A 679-nucleotide genomic window follows, 5' to 3' on the forward strand; every position below is an offset into this window, starting at 1 on the left:
TGACACGCCGTCGACTTAATTACAGTCCCCACGACACCGATTGTTATTGAGCGAGCGTCCCGCGGCCGTAGGACAAACGGCGGACGCGTTTCGGGGGGCGTCCTTCCGGGCGACGCAAAGTCACACGGCGCTTGCTTGGATGCTTGCCCGGCCGCTTCAAATCTTCCTGCGTATGCGGCGGACAAATACGCTTTTGTCACAAAGCGAGATGAGCGTTGTGTCCCGAAGAAGTCGGCGCTCCTTTTGACGCACGACTCTTGAAATTTTCACATTTTCACGCCGTGAGCAAAAAGGTGGAATATCGCGCTAAGGGTGACGTTGTACCAAAAGAAATCCATGAAGCCAGAAACGCGCCTGGCGTTGCTGTCGGAAGGACGAGAAAAAAGGCGGCGCTCGCGTGGTGGCGGAGGAATGCGGCCTACCTTGTATGGTCCTTTTGAAGAAGGCTTTGCAGGCCTCGCAGGAGGCCACGCCGTAGTGGTAGCCCGAGGCCACGTCGCCGCACACCAGGCACAGCCGCTTGGGGACGGCGCCCAGCACGTACTCGCACTTGATGGCCGACTCGTCCGCCAGGCCCGCCGAGCAGTCGTCGCCGTAGCGCCGCAGGCAGGAGCCGCCGCCGCCGCCCCCGCACAGGCCCGCGTTGAACACGGGTGGCGAGTCCAGCGCGTGGCGACGC

At 62.2% G+C, this 679-nt stretch overlaps 1 protein-coding gene across 1 annotated transcript in view; it reads right to left on the reverse strand.

The window, feature by feature from the left end:
• The window catches only part of LOC109524802 (steroid hormone receptor ERR2-like), a 12,251-nt gene that overhangs the window by 5,980 nt on the left and 5,592 nt on the right, over window positions 1-679 (reverse strand). The window contains 1 exon segment of the mRNA XM_019884905.1: window positions 423-679. This exon segment is cut by the window's right edge and continues 10 nt beyond it. Coding sequence (XP_019740464.1) covers window positions 423-679 — 257 coding nt within the window.

This window comes from Hippocampus comes, unplaced genomic scaffold (genome assembly GCF_001891065.2).
Source record: "Hippocampus comes isolate QL1 unplaced genomic scaffold, H_comes_QL1_v1.1 scaffold144, whole genome shotgun sequence".
Taxonomy (NCBI): Eukaryota; Metazoa; Chordata; class Actinopteri; order Syngnathiformes; family Syngnathidae; genus Hippocampus; species Hippocampus comes.